Raw genomic sequence first — 21,956 nt, 5'->3', positions numbered from 1 at the left:
AAACTCCATCCCAGGACCTGGGGATCATGACCAGAGTCTCAACCACTGAGCCACCCAGGCACCCTCTTAATCAATTTTTGATATATAACATCTACGTTAGGTAATATGTTTAAAAGACTATTTTCCAAAACATTCGTTGTAGTTATACTTGGGTGCTAAGTTTATGGGTATGTTAATTTTCTAATATCCCTTTCCTTTGGTAAAAGAAACATGCATTGCTTTTGTAATTGGATAGTGTCTTATTTTCTAAAAAGGAAATTTTAAAAAATTCTAATACCTGTTTTGTCCTTACCTTTTGAAACCTTCTGTGTCCCTGTCTTTTGGAACATAGATTCTACTATCATAGTTGTATCATAGTTTTTTTTTTAATTTCAACATTTATTAGGCAATGATATTAAGGAATTCTTAACCACTTTCTTTAGGTGTGTAAAGTTTTGTGATTATGTCTTTAAGAGCCCTTTTCTTGGAGAGATGCATTCTGAAATACTTAAGAAATAACCCACTGTCTGAGTTCTGCTCTCAAATAACACAGGAGGGCGCAGGTGGGTTGTGGGTAACTGGTGGTGAGAGCCGTGAACAGAATCCACGGGGTTCACTGGTGACCCCTACTATCTGTCCGGAATTCTTCCTAATTCAGTATCAGTATCGTAGAAAGAGACTCGGCAAGGTCTGAGCTCCTGCTTCTACTTTCGGTACAACCCTAGACTTCTCCCAGTTCGAGGAGCGCTCATGTCTCAGTTGTCCCAGCTCCCCACAAAAACAAGAGCAGGAGAGGTTCCAGGAAGGAGAAATGCTCCAATAGGGCGGGGCCGTGGGGGCGGGGTAGGGTCCCGCCGGCAGCTTCCAGCTTCGCTCAGCGGCTCAGCGGCTCAGCGGCCTTTGTGCATGCGGCGAGGGATGACCTGGACGACCTGGACGCGGCTGGCGTGCTCAGGCGCCGGATCCAGCCGTGTTTGTGCTCGCGTTTGATGTTGCTCGGCTGATACTCGTTGCCACGCGCCTTACCCCCGGTTCTGCTGTTTGTCATCGACCTCCGTGCACAGAAGCCCACTACAGACTTGGACGCATTTGTAGGTGATAGAAGATACTGGAATGCTCAGATCATTAAGTAGTATCAGAAGGCTCTAATAACTAGCTTACCTGTCTTGTCAGTCTTGATATGATTTATTCCACTGGTCCTCAGTCTTAAATTTTTTTTTTTTTTTTTAAATAATGGCTAACTCCTCTGTTCATTACCAATCATTAGTGCCAACTGAAAGACCTGACATCACTGAGATTGATAGTGGTTTTAGCAATTGTGGATTTTTTTCACTTGGCTTTTATGTAAGCCTGATGCATCAAGTTTACTTCCTGCTCTTTGGGAAGTCCTGTTCTTGTCTGCAATCTTCTCTCAGCCAATACTGCTGCCAAGAGTTAATGAATACTTTTTCTTTTTTTAAAGCCCTGGAACAGGACTGAGATAAGGGTATTGAGTATTACATATATGTCTGAATCTTTTCAATCTAATCCAACTTTTAAATTTTAGACCTTAAAATAAAAAATAGGTCAATAGTTTTGTACTTTGATTCACATTTGAAACTGGATCTGATCCTCAGAATATAATACCACAATAGCTATAATAGAAATTGTTATGTCCTTATGGGAGGGCACATTCTTATTGGTGATTCAAAATATCTAAGAATAAAAGTCATCTTCTGGATATCTTGTGTAGTGCCAGGGTTTTATTGTTATTGACTTGGTCCCTGAGATTAGAATGTGTTCTGGAATGCACATAGTTGATGTTTCCTTGCATCCAGGGAAAGGTGATGAACAGAGAGGGCAGGAAGGAAGTTAAGGGCAGATGCCACTGTGGAAGCTGTCACTACCAAATGACTTACAGCCACGTAGTGTAGGAGGACGTTCGTGCAATGGCATTATTCTTCCCCCTCTGTTGGCACAGGAATAAAACCGAGAGGTAGATTTTGAGTAAGTCCTTGAATCTGTCTATTCATCTAGACAAAGGTATCCTGCTTCATTTACCCTTTCCTTCTCCTCCCCTCAATTCTGGAGTAGTTTCTCCTTCCAGTTCCATTTTAATGGATATGGCTTTCTGGAGTGGGTGCTGCCCCAACCCCAGAAGGGCTGTGTCTCTGGGTAGTAGGCATGCCTGCAGACATAAGAAGTGAGCATAGAGTGTCAGGTCCCCTGTTCTCAAGCATGTGCACCAGAATCTGAGGCTGCCTTTGACCCTGACTTTGCTCAGTCCCGGGGAGGCCATGCAATGATTTTGTTTGTGCAGGCAGCAACATCACATGTCCCAGCAATAAATATGTATGAAATTCTCTAGTTAATTTTAAAGGCACCTAGGCTAAGATGCTATTGCATCCATTCAGATGAAAACTGTTTCTGCCCTCCTGTGACAGAGGAGAAGACACCTTGAAGTATGTTCATTAAGGTAGCCAGAGCAGTGGCCTTTTTTAAGGGCTATTAATGCTGGTCTGAAAAATTTGCTATTACCTATAGCTTACAAAACAGTTGGGTTAGAGGGTATGTATGTGAGTGTGTTGTTTTTATTACAAATTATCTGCACCTCTGCTTTGTTCTTTGTTTCTTTTCATGGAGCAAGGGGCTTATACATTGTGTTCCCAATACATCAGGGGGCTCGTGGGATGTTTTTAATGCATTTTAAATGATACAGCCTCCGGAGGCCAAATTATGAGCCAGAATTTTCCTGTTTAGTAGCCTGCCAAAAATCTCTGTCCAACCTAATTTGCATTATGATTAGAAAACACAATAAACTTGATGCAGTTGTTGAGTCTTCAGAAATCACGGAGTTTTCTTCCAAGTGTGCGTATGTGTGTTGACATTAGGGCTGGATTGGATGTACCAGTACGGGCTCCCAAAAATGTCAGAGCAAGGGCAAAGGCTTTCAAGCTTCCTGTGCTAGAGAAAAGAAAATGCTTATTAAGAAAATGTGAGAAAATACCTTTACAGTAGTGTACTGTGTTTATTGGGGAAAAAAACCCCACCCTATAAGTAGATTTCTGAGGGAGAAGCACTGAAACCAGAGAGGACAAGAAGGTACCTAGTGGGATCATGCTTCCATGCTGGGGGACCAGCAGAGAGGTCAATGTGGTTGGAATGGAGTGCTGGAGGAAGAGGAATAAGAGATGAGATTGGGAGGTAATGGGTCTGGGGGTTTGGTGGCCAGCATGCAGATCATGTAGAGTCTTTGAGCCATGGTCAGGAGTTTGACTTTCACTCTGAGATGGGAGCCACAGGAGGGGGGTGGCAGGCAAGAAAGGGATTTGAGCAAATTAATGAAGTGATCTTGCTTTGATTGCTATGTCAAGAAGAGATTATGAAGTGGAGGCCACGGTGGGTTCTAGATGGTCTATTAGAAGGCTATTCCATAGTCCACACAAAGAAATGGAGTGGGTTGTTCTAGGATGTAGTAGTGAAGATGGTGACCATTGGATCCTAGGTGCATTTTGAAGGAATATCCTTTTAGGATTTAAGGATGAATTAGAAGTAGGTTTGAGCCAAAGAGAGGATCAAGAAAGACTTTGAGGTTTTGGTTTCAATGACTAGAATAGTTACCATCATGTAAGATGGGAAAGGTAATAAGTCAGATAGATTTGCAGTGAGAAGCTCAGAAGTTCAGTTGAGATGTCTAGACATCCACATGGAAATTACAGATAGGCAGCAGGATAGAAATTCTCCCAAACGAGACTTTCGGGAGAGTTGTCCTTAATTAATGCCTAGAGAAGAGCAAGTACGTATCATTGTAAATCACATAAAGAAAATGCAAGGACAAGCTACAGGGTAGGAAAAGATATTTGTAACCTATATAACCAATACAAAACTACAAATCAGTAAGAAAAGTGGACAGTCCCAAAGAAAAATGGATAGAGACTTGACCAGACTCTTCACATAAACAGATAGCCAAATGAGCAATAAACAAATGAACAAGTACACATTGAAAGGCAAAATAAACCACAAGTCTTCTCTATGCTGTCAGAAAATAGAAATGGTTGCAATTGCTTAGAACAATTTGGCATTACCTAATGATACTGGAAATATTCACTGTCTGTGACTCAGCACTTCCACTCCTGGATTGATTTCACAGTGGGTGCACATGTGCACCAGATGTATTGAAGAATGTTTTTTGTGACATTGTTCGTAATAGTAAAAAAACAAAAACAAAAAAACCCCAAATGACCAAAATACCCATTGTCCATAGAGTGAATAAATTGTATTGTGCTCATCCAGTGGGATATTATAAGGCAATAAAAATATTGTTAGACTCAGTAATGTGGGTGAATGAAATCACAAGTTAATTTAGCAGAGGGTGCTAAATAAAAGGCAAAAAAAAATGCAAAACTAACGTTTAGAAATATATAGGCAAGGAACAGTTTATTTTAAAAGAAAGAATGCAAAGAATTCTTACTGTAAGTAAGAATCAGGAGAGCGATTACCTCTCAGGGATGGAGGGCTGTGATCTGGAAGGGACACACCAGGCTTCGGGGGAGCAGGCAATGTTCTGTTTCTTGATTGGGTGCTGGTCTCCTGAGGGTACTACGTATGTAGTAATGGGACCCTTTATACTTGCCTAGTTGTTTCGTTTTATCCTGAGACTTTTAATCTAGGAAACAGTATGAAGGAAGTGAGGCTTTTATCATCTTTCCAGTCAGTATTTGCCCAGACAAGACATTTTCTACATCATCTGGAGTGGAATTCAGTACATCCTAGGCACTGCTGTTCATGGAACTTATAATCCTGTAAGGGTGATCGAGAATGTACACAGTTGCTCACATCCGGGGGAAAGACAAAGGCAGAGACCTGAGTTTTTATCCTAGCTCTACCCCTCCTCAGCTGTGTGACTTGGAGCAGGTACTTGACTTTCTAAGCTATGGTTTTATTTTTTGCAAAAGGCAGATGGTAGTATCTGCCACAGAGTTATGGAGGTAAAATGCTTGGTACATAGTAACTAGTGCCTTGAAGTGTTAGCTGCTTTTGGAAGTAAGTGATGATAGAATATGAAACACCATGAACTAGACATTATAATGCACGGAAAGTACAGTGTGCTTATCACAGCTTAAAGGGAGGAGGGCATGTGGGAAGGCGCTGTGAAAGATGTTTTCCCAGCCCTCCCCACACCTTCAGTAGGTTGGAGGGAGGGATTCCAGCACTGTACCAGAGGGTACAGCCTGACCAGGGTGGTGGGGGTGGGGGTGTGCAGCTACTTGTGCTACAGTGTTCCCATGTGACTGGCAAAGCTTGCCATGTAAGGCCCTGGGCCAGAGTGGTCTCCACAGGTGTTTGCCTCGCATGATGGGTTTCAGTTTTTTAAATTTATTTTTTAGGGAAAGAGTCTTTAGAGGAAGACATGAACTTGGACTCTAACCACAGTTCCAGCCACTCCCTGTACCTAGGCCCATCCCTTCTTTGCTAGATGTCTGGACCCTGAAGGAATTTATGTTTGCAAACCTTAGACTATCACTTTCAGCAGAGTGTGAAATATCATGAGGAGAGCATGGGAAACTTGCATAGGGACTGAATCATGGAAGGACTGGAATGTTATGCCAGTGATGTTGTACCTTTTCAGGGAATAGGGAGTCATTGAAGGGTTTTGAGTGGCTTACTGAGGTATTAGGGTTTGTGGATGATCTACATTGGATCTGAGGAGATGTTTTGGCAGTGGCCCAGGGAAGAAGAATGAAAGACTTGAACTAGATTGGGGCCGTGAGCACAGGAAGAAGAGGGTGGTTTGACAGCTGTTAGGGAGGCTGATTTAATGCCAATTGGTAACTGATGAGATGTGAGGTGTTGATTGAGAATGATGGTTCCAGTAACAGAAGGGGTTTGGAGGTGGAAATAAGTGTGGGCCCAAGAGGCATTTAGTGGTGACATAATGCATTTGAAGTAGGAGGCTGACTTTCTGCTCAGGCTGCTCAGTAGAGTGGTTGAAAACTTGGTTCATAAAAGACTCAATGCTGTGAGAGATAGTTTTGAACTTTTTTACAAAGCTTATAAGGATAACATGATAAATTGTTTTTGACAACCTACTGACTCAGTGTAGTTACTGCCCTATGGTGCTCTCTACTTAGTCTGGTGCAGATAGTTCTAGTGCTTGGTGGCTGTCAGTAAACCCAGGATGTTGGTTGCAGGACTGGGTAGTAAGTACACAGAGAGAAATATTTAGCATGGATTGGTGAGAACCGGGGAGGGAGCATCTTGGGCTTACTCAGAAGTTGCATTAAAAGCTGGGTCCCGGGGCTAGTGGCTGGGAGGCTTGCCTCACTTGGCATTGGCTAGATGACAACAAACCCAGGCTTGCACACACACTTCATCCAGACTGGAATTTGGCAAACCTGCTGCATTCTGGGTGGGAACCTGGCTCAACAGCCAGCCTACCCGTGCACCTGTGGTGGTTTTCTCAGGTGAACAGTTTTCAGGCTCTCTACCTGCTAGAGAGGATTTTGCCCAGAATAAAAGGCATTCAGTGAGGAGTTCTTTTTTATTTTATTTTATTTTATTTTTATTTTAAAGATTTTATTTATTTATTCCTGAGAGACTTAGAGGCAGAGACATAGGCATTAGGGAGCCTGATGCGGGACCTGATCCCAGGACCCTAGGATCACGCCCTGAGCCAAAGGCAGACGCTCAACCACTGAGCCATAAGTAAGGAGTTCTTGAATCTCTTATATAGGAGGCATGGTTCACAGAAGTGGCTCCAGAAAGCCTTTGTAAATTATAAAAAAGATGGCATTTATGTGTGATTGAATTATGCTTAAGCCTAGCCTGTTTTAGGTCAAAATAATGTTATACTTGTATTTTTTAATGGGCTGGACCTTTGCTTTTGGGCTCAGTATATAATGAGTAGATATAGTAACAAAATGCTCAAGTTTAAGTCCTTAGAATTTTAGAGGTTCGGGAAGCCTAGGTGGCCCAGTGGGTGAGCATCTGTCTTCGGCACAGGGTGTGATCCCGGGATCTGGGATCAAGTCCCACATCAGGCTCCTTGCAGGGAGTCTGCTTCTCCCTCTGCCTGTGTCTCTGCCTCTCTCTCTCTGTGACTCTCAGGAATAAATAAATAATAAAATCTTTTAAAAAAAAAAGAATTTTATAGATTTACAGTTTGTATCTTTGCTAATGGCTTTCTCAGTTATGTTGATTTTTTTTTTATTAATACTGAATCCTAAGGAGCAAGCCTTTATTCATATAACCCTAATTCCATTTGCTGCTGATTATCTGTTATATAACATAGTTTCCATTCTACAGGGTTTTTTTTTAATGTTAATATATTGCAAGAGTAGGAGTTATAAAACTGTTTCATAATCTTTGTGATTGACTTTATAAAGTATATTTATAGAAAAATCTGATTAAAAAATTTTTAATCTACCTAATAATTTTGCTTTGGATATATTTAAGGCAAACACATGAATGTATTTCAAATGTATTAATAAAATTTGCTTGTCTATTTACTTTTCAGTGTGAATGATTTTTTTTGTTCTAGTTCAAAATCACTGACCTTGGAAGATTTAAAATTGCTCGTAAAGTGTTAAGACCTTTGATTAGAACTTTAAAATCATGCCTTGAGTTTTATGCCCACCTTGAAGATGCCACTGAAACTGGAGTTTTTTTCTGATAGCAGGTTTTGTGTCGGCCTATAAGCCAGGCTCCATTTAGAGTGTTTGTGGTGTCATGAACTATGGGTTTAACATGGGCAGGTGGATTCAGGAGGTCATCTCAAGCCCTGTTGGAGCTGAATGGCTTGAATTTACATGGTATCTGTTTAAAACAAACAATTTCTGGATTTTTGTTGGGTAAATTCTGTGGTCGGTGAGTTACTCAGGATCCCTCCCTTGCTCTGCTACCTGCTTATCGCTCATCTTAATTCTCTCATGATTTTGAAGGGAGGGATGTTTCTGTATATCTGTGGTTCTCTTTGTATTGTGGTTTCTTTGTTCCAAGGAAGAACCCTGTTTTCTGCTCAGAAACTCCATGCTCTGCTCTGAAATTGCCTGTCACCTGAGGGATGTCAGAACAAAGCAGGCAGCAGAGCTGTTTGTTCCCACTCTGTCTTTTGGGGATGGCGAACACTGAATCTTCGGCAAACAGTCTCAGGATGGCTTGATCTTTTCCAAATGGGTTAGTGTAACCCAGGGACCTTACTTGAGTTATGGTAACAACAGATTTACCATCAAATTCTCCTTAGGGTATAGCTCTTGAGAGGAAAAAGCCTCTTAAAATCGAGAGCTTTTATGGCTTTTATTATTAGTTTAATCTGTATTCTAAAGGAAGTACCTAATCAGATATTGACAATATAGACCATCTGTCTAAATAGGAATATTTTCCTGTAAACCAATGACAGCCTTACCTTTTCTCAGATTAATATTCTGTGACAAATGCGGCTTCATGGGCCAGACATTTTTCAGCGTTAGATTGAATCCTTTATTGTTTTCATTTACTTCAGGGCAGAAGAATAATGCTAAAAAAACAAAAAGGGGGGTGTTTTTTCAAATAAAATGGCAGCAATTGAAAACATATTGGAGGAAAACAGCTAATATTTTTTTTAAAAAACTTGGCAAAGAATTTAAAGGTTTCAAGACTAGAGTTCATTTTTCTAAAACCAATAGATAACATTTAAGCTTAGTGTCCATAAACTGTTTTAGGGCAAGGATAATGTCTTCACTAGTGATGTCACCTATGTCTAAGGTGGGACCTATAGAGAGAAGACACACAAGTCATGTTCATAGAATAAAAAGGTGGAGACTTGTACGCTTTGCTGTTTTTTCCCCCATGAGTGATATTTGTCCCATTGGGGTCTTTTGTCTAAAATGCCAAGATCTCTTCTTGTTCTCTATCCATTTCTCTTATTTCTTTTAATTACTGCTTGATCTTGCAGAACCTGAGTTTTAAAGAGCCAGCTAAAAATAGACTTGTCACTGTAAGCACCACCTCGCATCTGCTTTTTTCCTGGGTCCCTGCAAGGTTGACCAGCTTTTTTTGGAGTTGCACATGAGAAACAGTTGGAGGAAAACAAGCATCTGTTTAGTCAACGTTTCCAGTGTTAGAAGACTATGTCAGATTAAAAAAAAATTTTTTTTTAACCAAGTATGTGCTTACAGAGCATTGGAATTGTGTCCAGTGTGGAGAGGTTTCGGTGCAGCTTTTTGAGGTTGCTCAGGGCCAGCTAATCTTTCTGTTGCCCATCATACCATATACAGGATTTACAAAGAAACAGCATCCTCCAGGCGAGCATGCATGGCTTACTGGTTTCTGGTTGATCATTTTAAACACCAAGGATGCAGTGACCACTGGAGGAGTCTGAACTTGATTCCTCTTAGGTTTGCTCAGGATCCAGTGGAGAACCCTGGCTTGGTGTTCAGAGTAGGAGGTGGGTCCTAGACTCTGCTGCCTTCCAGCTGAATTATCTTGGTCCAGTCACTTGTTTTGTCACATATAAAATGGGGGTGACCATGCCTGCCTAATGCATATGAAGATTGTGGTACACAGTGTTTCCCTGAAGAAATGGTTTTGAAGGTAAAATTAGGGAGCAGTGTCAGCTTAGACCCCTACATAAAACTGTGATTCCTTGTTTATAATAGCTTTTACTTACCCTCCCCTTGATTTTGAAAATATTGGACCCTGTTGGTATCATTCTGTCCAACCTCTGCTATGGATCAACACAACCTCCCAATTGAGAATGTTAGAAATAATGCATAGTTCTTATTGAGAACCCCAGTTGTCATATGTCTGATGGAATTCCTTTATTCCTTTTTTGATTTCAATGGTTGGAGTACGTTTTTAAAAAAACTTTTCAATGACACCATAACTCTGTCTTTTACTTGTATAAATAAGAAGTCTCCTCCCCCCCACCTTGATTTTTAGGAAAGATGTAGGAGGTGTGATGTATGGTTTCATTATAGAAAGATAATTAATTATACTGATTTTTGCCAAAGGATGCTTGTTAGTATATTGGGAAATAGCATTCAGAATAATTTACTAAGTATACTTTGTGATTGTGACATCTCTTCCTTTTTTACACACACATTATATAAATCTGAGTAAATGAATTCATTTAGTAAAAACTAACTGTAAAATTTCTATTTTTAATTTAATTTTTATGATAGTATATAAAATTTGAGAAGTACCACAGGGTATGTGTATATATATGTTGGTATGTATGTGTGTGTGTGTGTGTGTGTGTATATATGTATGTGTATGTATATAGATGTATGTATAGATGTGTATGTATGTGCATATGGTGTATGTGTGTGTGTATATTGAAAAGCAAGCTTCCTTCCTTACCTCATTCCCTACCTTCCCATTTCCTCCCTACAGAGGCAACTTCTTATGAGTTTTTTTTTTTAAGATTTTATCTACCTATTTATGAGAAAGAGAGAGAGAGGCAGAGACACAGGCAGAGGGAGAAGCAGGCTCCATGCAGGGAACCCGATGTGGGACTTGATCCCGGGACCCCAGAATCACACCCTGAGCCGAAGGCAGACGCTTTAACCACTGAGCCACCCAAGCATCCCTCTTACGAGTTTTTAAAAACAGAAATTTGTGTTTCATCATGGTTTGATGCTGAGGTTTGTCTGCCCTGCCATTTTCAGCCTTTTGGCTCAGGTCAAAGGTGCCTGTGTGTGTGTGCTATAATTTTTGGTTTTAAGTTAGAGGAACCGAGGAACAGGTTCCTCACAGTTACACTTGGCAATCAGCAGAAACAAGGATTGTAACTTCTGTGTTGATACCTCTTACTCAGTGTAACCAGCTCTTAGAGCCTGTGTTTCCCTGGCTTGTGAGTATCTAGATTTTCACGTGTGTGTTTTTTTTCCATCTTCCAGTTGCAGCATGAGAAAGCTGAGCTAGAACAGCATCTGGAACAGGAGCAGGAATTCCAGGTCAACAAACTGATGAAGAAAATAAAAAAACTGGAGAATGATACCATTTCTAAGCAGCTTACATTAGAACAGGTAAGAATCTCTAGTTCTCTCCATATACTTTTTTCTCCTATAATCAACATGTTCTTTTAGGTCTTCAGACAGCCTGAGGAATATAAGTGAAAAATACCTTCCAGCTGTTTCTTCCCATAGTTGGAAACTTCATTTCTAAAGTAAGCGTCAACTGATCTGCAGAGCACCTGCTCTCTCTCACACACTTTCTCTGTTTTTAATCCCAATTAATAAAGTTTCTGGAGATATGTTGTGATGTACTGATTCACAGGCAGGAAATGTCAGGTTCCCTTTACAAAGGGCGAACAGTGTGTATGCAACCCAGGATGGGTTCTGTGAAGGTTCCTGAGACAGTGTTGGCGTGGACTAAAACCTTTCTCAGGAGTTCTTCAGAACAAACAATTCACGTTTTTCTTTGAATTTTTAGCAGTATTATTAGCAATTATTACCAGTATTATTTGAACCATATCTTTTCGATTTGTTGATATGGATGTGGAGTCATAGACCTGATTGCTTATCCTGGTTCAGCCACTAATTAGTTGTATGACCTTGCATTAACTTCTCTGGACCCAAGTTTTCCATTTGTAAACAGAGAAGGACAAACAAATCAGTCATGGGAAGCTCTCTAAAAGGTGGAGATTAATAATGTCCATCCGTCCCTATGTCTGTTGTCCTTGGCAGACATTTGTGTTTGAGCATGGGCCTTGCCTGGAGACTCCAGACTGGTCCTTGTGCTCCTTCGACACACACAGAACTGTGGGCAGCCACCATAAGCCCATCTAAGTCGGTATGTCAGACAAAAGTACTTGTTATCCCTAGCCTAGGTACTCCCTAATGCTTTTTTCTCCTCCCTAATGCTTTCCCTCCTGCCCCTCCCAAATGCTTTTTTACTTTCCCTAAGATAAATTATAAGAAGCTGACCATCATGTACTGTGATCTGGCTTCCGTGTAAAATTCAGTGTATTGATGAAGATCTAGCTCTTTGTAAGTTTGACCCTGATTGCCAATTCGATGGTTTGGCTACCTTTGATGTAAAGTGGTCTGATTTATCTCAACGTGAGAGTCTTTCTGTATGTCTCAGTCCGTGCTGACTGGTTGGGAAATCACTCCCAAGGCTGTTTCATTATTGTTCCTGAGAATGAAATGATGTAAATGTCAGGTTTGAGAGGAGGTCAGGGTTGGTTTTAACCTGACTTCTGTTTTCCATGTTTTTCTTGAATCTCCGTGTATCAAAGAAAGGAATGTCACTGAGTTCTCTAAGACTGTGAATAATGGTCCTAAAAACATTTCTCTATCCCTTCCAGGTAAAAGAAAGTTCCATTTACAAAGGTTGACTTTTTTTTTTAAGATTTTATTTATTTATTTGAAAGAGAGAGAATATGAGTGAGGGGGAGAGGGAGAGGCAGATACAGACTCCGCATTGAGCAGGGAGCTGGATACAGGACTCATCCCAGGACCCTAGGATCATGACCTGAACCAAAAACAGATGCTTAACTGAGCCACCCAGGCATCCCAAAGGTTGGCTATTTTATACATATCCAGAGTAATCTATACTTACCATTTATCTTCGAAATTCAGATGCAGTATCTAAATTAAGAAAACTCCTACCATACACAGTTTAAAAACATTTTGTTCCAAAGTTCACCTGCTTAATTCCTAAGATAGACAATAACCAGTTCCATTCAAGTTAAAACTTTGAAGATTCTTGTTTAAGCTCCTGACACATCAAGTATTTGTTATTGGTATTTCTTAATCAAGAGCTAACCAAGTGACCAAGTCAGATGTTCATGGTGGTTGGTGTGAGAACTTCACTTGGTCATGGCCTTCCTGGTGATGGCTGTCAGTAATTGACACAGCTTCTCTCTTGCATTTGTTCAGAAGCTCCGAAGGGGATCCTGGGACTGGGGCTGTGGCCACAAGGTGGAGGTAGTGGCCTGGCGTCTGAGAGAGGATGGTCTGATCTCAGAGTCCATGGGGGAGAGGAAGTGGGTTGTTGTACCATCTTAAGACTCCTTGGGGACTTTAGTAACTGAAACCCTTTAAAATGATGTCCAAGGCATACATTCTCACCAGGTTAATGACAGAGTGCACTCTCAGGGTTATTTCAGACCTCAGCCCATTAAGCAATGGATTTCCACAGTGGAATCTATGCACTGTAAAGCTCTATTCTGGAAATAAACCTCAGATCTGGGGTATGAAGTTCCTATTTTAATTAAGATGGATAAATTTATCATCATCCTGAAACTCCCTTCACCCTCACCCTTTGTTTTAGATATGTCCAGGGTGATTGAATGTTGGGGACCTTATTCTGTATTTTGTTTAACTATAAATAATTTTAGTAAGTGCTTTGGGGGAATGTTTGTTTTTGTTTTTTCCTCCCAGTAGAACCAAATCTCTTCTGTGTTTCCATGAATGTGGTCTGATCCTCTCTTCTGGTCATCTCGTGATTATCATCCATGTGATATGCTGTATGATACAGTCCATGTTACAGAATATATCCTTTATTATAGATCATTATCAAGACCAAAGGCATGTAGTACATTATGTATTATAATGATTTGTATGTAGTACATGCCTATGCTCATTTATCTGACAATAAACCTATTTTTTAAACTGTAAGCCATTTGAAGTTAATTATCTCACGTGTCTTACAGTATACCACTGCTTTGTTGGAAGAGTTTAAGTGTAGATTTGGCCAGGTAACTGGAGAGTGGTCATTTGTGTTTTGGAAGGATGTACGGTGTAGTGTTTAGGGATTGAGCACTGGATTCCAAAGGAACTGGATGTGAACCTGGTTCCTCTGCTTAATACTCTAAGTCACTTTTTTTTTGATGGTGGAGGTAGTAGCTTTATTGAGATAAATTCACATACCACAAAAATTATCCATTTAAAGTGGACACTTGACGGGATGAGCACTGGGTGTTTTTCTGTATGTTGGTAAATTGAACACCAATAAAAATTAATTAAAAAAATAAAAAAAATAAAAAATAAAAAATAAAAAATAAATAAATAAATAAATAAAATGCACAGTTTATTGATTTTTAGTATATTACGAATTGTGTAACCATAAGCACCATCAATTTTAGAGCGTTTTCATCACCTCAAAAAAGATACCTTGGGGATCCCTGGGTGGCTCAGTGGTTTAGGGTCTGCCTTCCGCCCGGGGCATGATCCTGGAGTCCCGGGATTGAGTTTCACATCAGGCTTCCTTCATGGAGCCTGCTTATCCCTCTGCCTGTGTCTCTGCCTCTCTCTCTGTATCTCTCTTATTTAAATAAATAAAATCTTAAAAAAAAAAAAAAAGATACCTTATATCTGTCAGCTGCCACTCTGAATTTCTCATTCCCTTTAAGCAGCCACTGTTCTACTTCCTGTTTCTGTATTTGCCCATTCTGGATACTTCATAAAATTGGGATCCTATAGTATGTCATCTTTTGTGAATGATTTCTTTCACTTGGTATAAGGGTTTTATCCATGTTGTAGTATGTAGTATGTATCAGTACTTCTTTTCCTGACTGAATAATGTTTCACTGCATGGGTATACCATATTTTGTGAATCCATTCATTATTTGATGGACATTTGGGTGTTTTAAACTTTTGGATTTTACAAATAGTGCTGCTCTGAACATTCATGTACATTTTTATAAAAAGGTTTAGGGAAAGATCATAAGCTGTGTTGGGGAAAGGGCACAGAGAGAGAGCAAAAGCAGACTGCAGGCTGAGTGTGGGGCCCATTGTGGGACTTGATCTCATGACCCGGAGATCATGACCTGAGCTGAAACCAAGAGTCAGATGCTTAACTGATTGAGTCACTCAGGTCACCCTTAGGTTCAGTTTTTCATGTGGCTATATGTTTTCATTTTTCTTGGGCACATATCTTGGAGTAAATTTGCTGGATTTTATGGTAACTCCATGTTTACGTTTTGGGGAGATTGCTAGACTGTTTTTCTTTTTTCCTTTTTAAAGATTGATTTACTTAGTTTGGAGAGTGTGCCCAAGTGTGAGCTGGGGGAGGGGCAGAGGGAGAAAAGCTGACTCCATGCTGAGCATGGAGCTCACTGTGAGGCTCAATCCCAAGGCCCTAAGCCCATGACCTGAGCTGAAACCATGAGTCAGATGCTTAACTGACTGAGCCACCCAGGCACCCCTAGACTGTTTTTCAAAGTGGCTACACCATATTGATTATAGCCATCCTGGTAAATGTGGAGTGGTATCTCATTGTAGTTTTGTATTTTCCTGATGACTAATGATTTTGAGAATCTTTTAGGTACTACTTGGCCATTTTTGTATCTTTCGTACAAATGTCTATTAAAGATCATATTCTTACTGAATTGTAAGAGTTCCTTATATATTCTAGATGGCAGTTCCCATAGCAGATATATCATTTGCAACTCACATGCCAGGAGGCTCCCACTGTAGACTAGGATTAGTTTAGTCATCTTGACTTTTGTGTTGTTATGAGCTTTTTTTTTTTTTTTTTTTTCAACTGGTGGTCACTTCTTGCAAAACCCTTGTTTGAAAATTTTTGTTCAAACATGGTCATTGTTAGTCTCTTTTTGGTATTCACATTTTCTGAGGTGACAGTAAGAACATTTAGAACTTGGAATATTCTCTTAGTGTCAGGAAATCTTGACCTTAAATGTTTTCTGCCAACCAGGAAGGATTTTTCTTCTTTCTCTGGAGAAGGATAACTAGTATTAAAAAGCAGGCAGCATTAGCTTATTTATTAAGTGAAGTTCAAGTCAGCTCTGTGGAGGGCCCTCTGTACACTTGGCATAGAAAACTGTGGGAAAGGAGGAAACAGTGGCCATAAGCAGGTGGACTAGAGGAAGTACAAGCAAGTGAAATGAATTAATGGAGAATTAGTCCCATAATTTAGCTAACACTTGCATCACGAACAGGATCACCTGCCACATATTGACGTCCTTTCTCTGTTGTCTAGCTGGCCCAGCAAATGTGGTTTTCTCTTATGTTTGGAATGGGGGTGTCATCTTTTAGCTGAGATATCCCTGACTCCCCAAAAGCTGAGATCCCCTTGTCTAAAATTGGATTCAGAATTGGATGGTAATTTCATTCATTAGCATCGATTTATAACGACAGTTTTAGCCCACATAGTTAAGGAAATTTCTTCCTTGGGTTCAAATCTTCCTTCCATCTGAATAACCTGTATGGCATCAGGCAAGCAATTTGAGCTCTTTTGTGTAGTAGACATAGACACCAATACCTAATTTGTAGCTTTGTTGGGAGGCTTACTCTTGCACCCTGCCTCTCCTCACACTTCACACATAGCCATGTTCTTTCATCCTTCCACTCAGAACTGTTCCAGTGTGGACTGCACAGCAAGAGAGATGTTAACATGGCAACCCAGGACACTGATGTTTTTGTAACTGTGTCTGTGACAGGCACGGGTTTCCTAAAACAATGCTTCTTGTGCTTTGCACTGATTTTCTGTTGAATTTTGTTTTCATTTTTTAACAAAATGTAGGTTACAGCGGACTGATTTTGCAGTCCCAGTAATGGTCCATGACCTGCAGTTGGAAAACCATGCTCTGCTGTGGGTAGTGCTTTTCTGCCCTGAGATCTCCTTGGACGTGTTTCTCCGACAGTTAGGGATGTGTGCCATCAAGTAGTTACAGGATGACCAGTACTTCTCCTGTGTTACTGGGTACACAAACAGCAGTTAGCAAACAATTAAACAAAATGTTTCTTCCCTATAAATTTTCTAATAAGTTAAAGGAGGAAAGGCACAATGTCGACCTTACCACCATGTCCCTCTGACTCACATCTAGCAAGCCCTCCAGAAATTGTAGCTGCTGCCTTTAATAATGGAAGTTTCCACTTAATTTCTGCGGTACTTTGCCCTACCCATTTTCCAGGAAAGTGAGCATGCATACTCTGAGCCAACAGTGTCTCCCAGCTTCCTTGACCTGGTCTCCTCAATTTATGAATCAGTATGTGCTCAGATGTCATCTGTCACCCAGCCCTTTTAGCTTTCTTCTGTGCTCACGCCACAGTGCATTTGTATGGCACATACCCTGTATCCATTCAGTTTGTTATGTGCCTGCTATCTGCACAAACTCTGCTAAGAAAGATGATGTTAGGTCCTTGGCCTCATGGAGCCTGGTCTCCTGGTCCAGGGAGACCAGTGAATCTGTGGACAGTGAGGAGGGATGCTATGCTGTGTGTGTGGCTGTGGTGCAGGGGACCAGTGACACCTCTGCAGTAACTTCCCCCCAACTCCCCAACCCCCCAGCCACAGAAGATTCCTTGAAGCTTCCTGGCACCTAAGGTTTAAGTATTTGTTGCTTGATACACATGGTTGGATAGATCTAAGTCCAGCCTTGTTGCAGGGAAGCAGGGATATGGGAAAGAAGACCTGGGGGGAAAAGTGGGTGCAGGCACCACATGGAGCAGAGATGCTGTAAACAGAACAGAGCTGGCCAAGAAGGTGTGAAATTGAACCCGTCCTCTTTGTTCCTGGGCAAGGAAAGAGAAAGGTTATGGCGGTCTACATCCATGGTGCTTTTGAGGGTGTAAGCTGGTCTGTACAGGCAGCATTTTGCCAAAGGCAGCCACGTGGCTGTATTAGGGCTCATAGAGACCTCAGTGCTAACTGGTGCTAGGTGCTTCCCTTAAGCCTCCTGCCAATATCAGCTGACGGCAGACGCTTGACAAGACCTCAGCTTCAGGAGCATTGCAGAGGTGACACCCACTTATCCTGGGGTCTCTCACCATCTGTGACTGTTACAACTCACAAGGCTGGGATTCAGAGTGATGTGAACTCTGAGTTTGTGTGTGTTTTTTTTTTTTTTTTGTACTTTATTTTTTTTAGTGAAACAAGGAAACATTTAGTATATTTTAAGGGCTATTAAAAGAAAAGAAAGTTTTAGGTTTCTAGATCTTAGAACAATGGTTCTTAGTTAAGCGTATAAGAAGGCCTTTCTGCCTTACCTGTGTGCCAGGTAATTTGTTCAAAATACAAACTTGTTTCACATCTTTGGTTGGTCTTTTTAAATGCTGTGGAACAAGGTATTTTTAAAGTTCCCCTTTAAAGGGGAAGAGTGGACCTCCTGGGTTTGTTACAATTCCATTCATGCTACCAGCCACCCTTGGCAGATTCTTGGCGTGGGTGGAATCTGCTGCAGGGGTTCTGGGGAGTCCCTGCTGGTGGCTGTGTGCCGTTTTTCCCAGAAGACAACAACCATATTACTTGAGGGCCCACTTCTATTAAGGAGATGAAATTTAGTGACCACTGCATACTTTGAAATTTTATTTCAAATGCTAATCTCAAATTATGGAAATCTTGGGAGTTTGTATTATAAACGTGATCCATTGCTCTTGCAAGAAAAATTGGAAAACAGAAGTACAAAAATGAAAAAAAAAAAACCTAGACTACAATCCACCCCCTAAACAACTGCTATTCATATTTTTTCTTCATCTTTCGCCTTTTCCTCTTTCTTCCACTGCCTTTTTTTAGCCATATTAATGGGTATTATAATTTGCTGCCCTGCTCTTAATTTTTTTTTTTAAAAGAAAACATCGTAACCTATACCTCCACATTGAGGCAAACTGCATCAGGGCACAGCCAGACATAATGATCATAGTAGATCCTAGAGTCAGCTCGGTGGCGATTTGATTGTAGCAAATCCTTGAGCATGTTTGGGTTGCTTAAGAAGCTTGAGTACAAGCATCTTACCTACTGCTTATTTGGGAAAGGTGGGAAAAAGCCTCAGAGCATAGTGGAAACATGAGTGGGATTTTGTGCCTTGGAAGTAGGCAAGCTAGGGACGATCCTCAGCATTCAAAGGAAGCTTTAGCAGGCTCTCTTTTCAGTTGATTGTTTTGTAATCCATAAGCTGTCAGGATGTCATGAAGCCAACTTGAGAGGTCCTGACTCCAGACCTGGGAAAGTATACTGAGCTCTTTCAGGGACACAGATAAGTAAGTCTCTCTACAGGATGTGGGGGGAAAAATCCCTCAGAATTCCTTCACTAGATCTCATTTCAATTAAGTAGAAAATCTCACTGTGTTCCATCTTGTCAGACTTTATTTTGAAGCATCAGATAGCACTTGCCATGTGGATCAATTGGTGCAGATAATGTTACAGGGAAAACATCCAAAATGTGTTTCCTGTGTAACAAAAGAGACCCCTCATCACAGTTCAACAGTGTACATTTCTGGTCATGCACTGGAGGTAAAGATTTTGCCTACAATAGGGCAGTAAAATCCAGAGATACTGTACTCAGACTTTCTAGTTGCTTGTGATTTTAAAATGCATGAAATCTGTTTCATGACTAGAACAATAATTTGGTTGATGACTTAAGAAAGAACTTTTTCCTCCTTAGCTAAATATGCACAGCTAATGAATGAATGGCCAAGTAAACCCAACATCTCCGTGTAAGGAAGTGGGATGGATGTGGTAATGATTTATCACGGAGACTTCATTTTGGAGAAAGCGTATCAAGAGAAGTGTCCCTAATGTTATTTTCTTAAAGAAGCTTATTTTAGATAATGGATTGGTGGAAACCCACTAGTGTGATAGTGTAACTGCAACATACACTTTGATAGGACTTCTTTTCTATGGACTTCTCCATAGTGGCCTTGATGTAGCAAAAGAATGTGCACTCAGTTCCATTGATGGTACATATTTTGTAAAAGTCCCTTAGAATTATAAACCCACTATGCAAATATTTATAGTATTAGGCCAATGTTAAGTGATGAAAACTTAACTCCAGAAAAGAAACCATGTAAATCTGAGTATGTTTTTTTTGTTTTTGTTTTTGTTTTTTACATAAAAGGCCTTAATTTCTCAACATCATTGAACAAAAGTAAAATTTTTTGAAGTGGTAAATGATGAAATAATGTCATTTACACATGTTAATATCGATGGGATATTAATATTGTCCTGAAATTATGTTCATTTCAAAGAACAAGTCTAAGTTTTATAGGAGCACAGTCTGAGAAAAAATATGGAAACTATGGTAAAGAAGGTTGACTCTGGGTTATCTGCAAAATTCTGAGTATTTCAAATACCTAATACTTTATCCTCTGAGAATTTGTTGGCTTATTCTGGATTTTGTATGTGTAAATTAACCTCCTAAATTAATGGAGGTACTGGTAAATTGTATTGGGAAATAGTTTTTAAAATTAGATATCTTTAAATTTTTTGTTACAAAAATAGTAAATGTTCATTAGAAAATTGGGTGGGGGAAGGAAAGGGCAGGAGGATCAGTTATTACCAATATTCCTTTCACCCAAGGGGGAACCCTAATTAGCTTGCTATATAGTTCTTTATGATTTTTTTTAGTATCTTTTTCCTTTTTTCCTCTATCAGTATATCTCTGATACACATAGATAAATTTTTTGATAATTTTTTACTTCTTAGACTTGAAAGTGAGCATCCCTTCTCTTATTTTACTTTATTTATTTTATTTTATTTTATTTTATTTTATATTTTATTTTATTTTATTATTTTATTTTATTTTATTTTATTTTATTTTATTTTATTTTATTTTATTTTATTTTATTTTATTTTATTTTATTTTATTTTATTTTATTTTATTTTATTTTATTTTATTTTATTTATTTTATTTTTATTGAGTGATAGTAAAGTTCCCCTTCTCTTTTCTCTTGCTCTTCACTGACAAACTTCGTTGGCTCCTTCTGTGCTCAGTATTGCATGAGCAGTGATGACCTAGAACTTGGTTTTAGTTTTGAAACCAGCTGCAGCTTGGTTAATCAGATAGGTACCTCAGGGCCTCTGCGGTCTGTGAACACCTGTCTCAACTCGTCTGTAACACAAATTGGCTGTTTGATTTCTTTAAAAAAAAATTTTTTTTTTCCAGAAGGCAAGGGTCAGATATTTTCCAGCCTAGGAGGAGAATTGTCAGGGCTGAGCAAAATTCCATTGTGCCTGAAGAGACACCGACAGAGGCACCGACTTTTGACCAAGCAGCTTCTGTCTCTGTTGCTTTTTTTTTTTTTTTTAAAGATTTTATTTATTTATTCATAAGAGACAATGAGAGAGAGGCAGAGAGTTAGGCAGAGGGAGAAGCAGACTTCCCACAGGGAGCCTGATGTGGACTTGATCCCAGAACCTCACCTCTGGATGATGACCTGAGCCAAAGGCAGATGCTAACTACTGAGCCACCCAGGTGCCCCTGTCTTTGTTTCTTTAATTTGTGAATAAGACTTTACCATAAGGACTATGATGCATTGTGCTCAGCTCTTTTCATGTCAGTTGCTCATGATCTATTTTAATAGCCCCCTCATGAATCCTGTTCTTTCCTATGGATATATAAAACCATAATTAACTCAAGATATGTTGGCAAAGTAGGATGGGATGAGGTAAGATCTTTTATTGGCTCTACTCTTGTAGTAGAAACAAAAATTGTCTTATCCCATTTGGGCTGCTGGAACAATATAGATTGGCTTATAAGCAATAGAGATTTATTTTTCATTTCTCATGGTTCTGGAGGTTGGAATTCTAAGATCTGGGTGCCAATGTGATGGAGCTCTGCTGAGGACTCTCCTCCAGGCTGCAGACTGCTGACTTCTCCTTGTGTCCTGTGTGGGGGAGAGCAGAAAGCCATAAGCTACAAGGTCTGTCATGACTCTTAGAAATTCTAAGGACCTGAGTCCCATCACCACAAGGGATGCTGACCTCATGACATCAGCTAAACCTAATCACCTCCCAAAGGCTACATCTCTAAATTCCATCACTCTAGGGGTTAGGGCTTCAACATAGGGATTTTTTTTTGGGGGGGGGGGACTAAATTATTGATAGTCTTCAGATACTACCTAACCTGGAAGGGTGATTTGGGTGATTGTCATGTTAATCCCCAGCACTCACTTGTTTTCTTAGGATTTATGCTATTCTCTTAGGGAGAAAAAAAAATCTAGTGAACTAAGAGTTTGGTTAATATAGGTCTTTGAGGACTCTAATTTCTTTTTTAAGCATCGGTTGCTGTCCTTGCATCATCACCATCTTAAATGCTCTCTACTGTGTGTCAT

General features: G+C 40.0%; 1 protein-coding gene across 1 annotated transcript in view; it reads left to right on the top strand.

Annotated features, from left to right (window-relative positions):
• Nucleotides 1-21,956, top strand: part of CCDC6 (coiled-coil domain containing 6) — a 107,091-nt gene that overhangs the window by 56,462 nt on the left and 28,673 nt on the right. Inside the window, exon 3 of the mRNA XM_026013579.2 lies at nt 10,836-10,964. Coding sequence (XP_025869364.2) covers nt 10,836-10,964 — 129 coding nt within the window. The remainder of the gene's footprint in view (nt 1-10,835; nt 10,965-21,956) is intronic.

This window comes from Vulpes vulpes, chromosome 4, assembly GCF_048418805.1.
Source record: "Vulpes vulpes isolate BD-2025 chromosome 4, VulVul3, whole genome shotgun sequence".
NCBI classification, from domain to species: domain Eukaryota; kingdom Metazoa; phylum Chordata; class Mammalia; order Carnivora; family Canidae; genus Vulpes; species Vulpes vulpes.
The sequence above is the reverse complement of the archived record's forward strand: the minus strand, read 5'-3'. Positions and strand labels throughout refer to the sequence as shown.